This window comes from Carettochelys insculpta, unplaced genomic scaffold, assembly GCF_033958435.1.
Source record: "Carettochelys insculpta isolate YL-2023 unplaced genomic scaffold, ASM3395843v1 scaffold_0129, whole genome shotgun sequence".
NCBI classification, from domain to species: domain Eukaryota; kingdom Metazoa; phylum Chordata; order Testudines; family Carettochelyidae; genus Carettochelys; species Carettochelys insculpta.
The window spans coordinates 13210-15411 of NW_027439166.1; the positions used below are offsets into that span (position 1 = coordinate 13210).

The window sequence follows — 2202 nt, forward strand, 5'->3', positions numbered from 1 at the left end:
CAGAGACAGAGACAAGCGGCTCTTCCATCAGATGAAAATGAAAACTCCGGGAAACTCACCTTCATATGGACAGGAGAAGACAGTGAACATCTCAACCCAGTGACAGTGAGGAGCCCAGAGAAACCTGACTTCAAAGAGACAGAACCGGAAAGTCAACCCCTTGAGCACACGAACCAAATGTCCCTGACTCTGCTTAAAGCCCTGAGCAAGGCCAGGTTAGTCACTATTATTTACAGAGAAATTTCAGCAAGTGTTAGTCAGAAGGGTCCCAACAGGAAGGAAACCAGGACAAACATTGTAATTTGCAGTCACATTTCTAATATGTCTCAGACCCAGTCTCTTTGTCCCCCTACAGATGACCTCTTCTGACAGCGACCCTGGAGGGAACCAGACCATCTCCGATGTGTTCGTCCTGGTGGGGTTCTCGTACCTTAACAAGCTGCAGATTCTTCTGTTTGTAGTGCTTCTGGTCATCTTCCTGCTTACCCTGACAGGGAACCTGCTGGTTATCCTGCTGATAAAGCTGAGCCCCTCCCTCCACACCCCCATGTATTTCTTCCTGGTGAACCTGTCTGCATCAGAAATCTGCTTCACCAGCAGTGTGGTCCCTCAGCTGCTGGCTCACCTCCTGGTGGAGGAAAAGACCATCTCCATTGCAGCTTGTGCAGCGGGGATGTACGTCAATGCCATTATGGCCCTCACACAATGCTGCCTTCTCGCAGCCATGGCCTACGACCGCTATGTGGCCATATGTCACCCCCTGCACTACACGACCATCATGAGCGGCCGGGTGTGTGCTATGCTGTCGGGGGCTTCATGGGCTGCTGGCATCTCGGTGGAAGTTCCTCTGACCATGTGGATCTTCAGCCTGCCCTTGTGTGGCTCCAACCGCATCCACCACTTCTTTTGCGACTTCCCACCAGTACTGAGTATGGCATGTGCCGACACGTCACAGATTAAGATTGTAGGTCTCATGGTAACAGTTCTGTTCATCATGTGCCCTTTCCTGTTGATACTCCTGTCCTACGTCCGCATTATTTCCACCATCGTAAAGCTGCCATCGGCGGAGGGAAGGCGTAAAGCCTTCTCTACCTGCTCTTCCCACCTCATGGTGGTGACTGTGTCCTATGGAACGGCCCTCATCACCTACCTGGTGCCCAACTTTGGCTCCACTACAGAGAGTGACCTATTGATTTCCCTGTTGAACACAATTGTCTCTCCAGTGTTGAACCCCATAATTTACACTCTGAGGAACAAAGAGGTGAAAGGAGCCTTGAGAAAAACTTTACAGAAGAGCAGCTTTTCACACCACTGGAGAAATTAGAGCATGAAAAGTTGAGTTAGTCAAAATTAGGCTGGGGGTCCCGGTGAAGGGAAATTGGGAAGTGAAACTCTTGTTGCCAATTTACCCCAAAATTTTAAATTTCTATATTTTTTTAAAATACGAAAGGTAGAACAATTTCCCTGGATTAATTATTTGTGGAAAAAAAGAAAGCCCAGAGGAATAGGTTTAGTTAAAGTATGGTCCTGATTTTTGACCGTCAAAACTGGAAATCTCAAAGGAAAACAAACTTCCAAGGCAAGATGTTTCATAGCAGGTACATCTCCGCCAGCTATGTCCTTCCCAGGTCAGATTATGTGAAGCTGTTTTCCTTACTACCCCCTTGCTCCTGACGATGAGATGTGGGGTGCTGACAGGGAAAGGTTTGGGGGGACATCCGATGCTGAGGACGTGTGACACAGAAGGAGGTAAGAATGGGTCGGCTGTAGCACCAGCAGTGTATTAGAAACAAGAGGAAGGCCAAGGATAGGGTAGGCTCATTGATCAGTGAAGAGGGAGGGACAATACCAAGAAAACTGGAAATGGCAGAGCTGCTTAATGACCTCTTTATTTTGGTCTTCACCAAGAAGTCGGATGGAGAAATGCCTGACGTGGTGAGTCCCAGTGGGGAGGGGGCAGGTTTAGAAAATAAAATAAAAAAAGAAGAAGGCAAAAATAACCTAGAAATGTTCCATGTCTGCAGGTCACCAGGACCTGATGAAATGCCTCCTAGAGTATTGGTGGAGCTCAAAGGGGAGGTATCTGAGCCTTTCGCTTTCATGGTTGAAAAGTCCTGGAAGTCTGGAGAGATTCCAGAAGACTGGAAAAGGGCAAAAATGTTCTCATTGACAAAAAAGGGAAATAAAAACAACTCAGGAAGT

At 47.7% G+C, this 2202-nt stretch overlaps 1 protein-coding gene across 1 annotated transcript; it reads left to right on the plus strand.

Annotated features, from left to right (window-relative positions):
* The first annotated feature begins 355 nt into the window (after positions 1 to 355).
* LOC142006775 (olfactory receptor 10A4-like) lies at positions 356 to 1324 on the plus strand. Its single transcript, XM_074983266.1, has one exon. The coding sequence runs from the start codon at positions 356 to 358 to the stop codon at positions 1322 to 1324; it is 969 nt and encodes a 322-aa protein (XP_074839367.1).
* The last annotated feature ends 878 nt before the right edge of the window (positions 1325 to 2202 follow it).

Bases quoted from the DNA above. Each gene is read 5' to 3' on its own strand.
- LOC142006775 (XM_074983266.1), top strand. From the start codon at position 356: ATGACCTCTTCTGACAGCGACCCTGGAGGGAACCAGACCATCTCCGAT.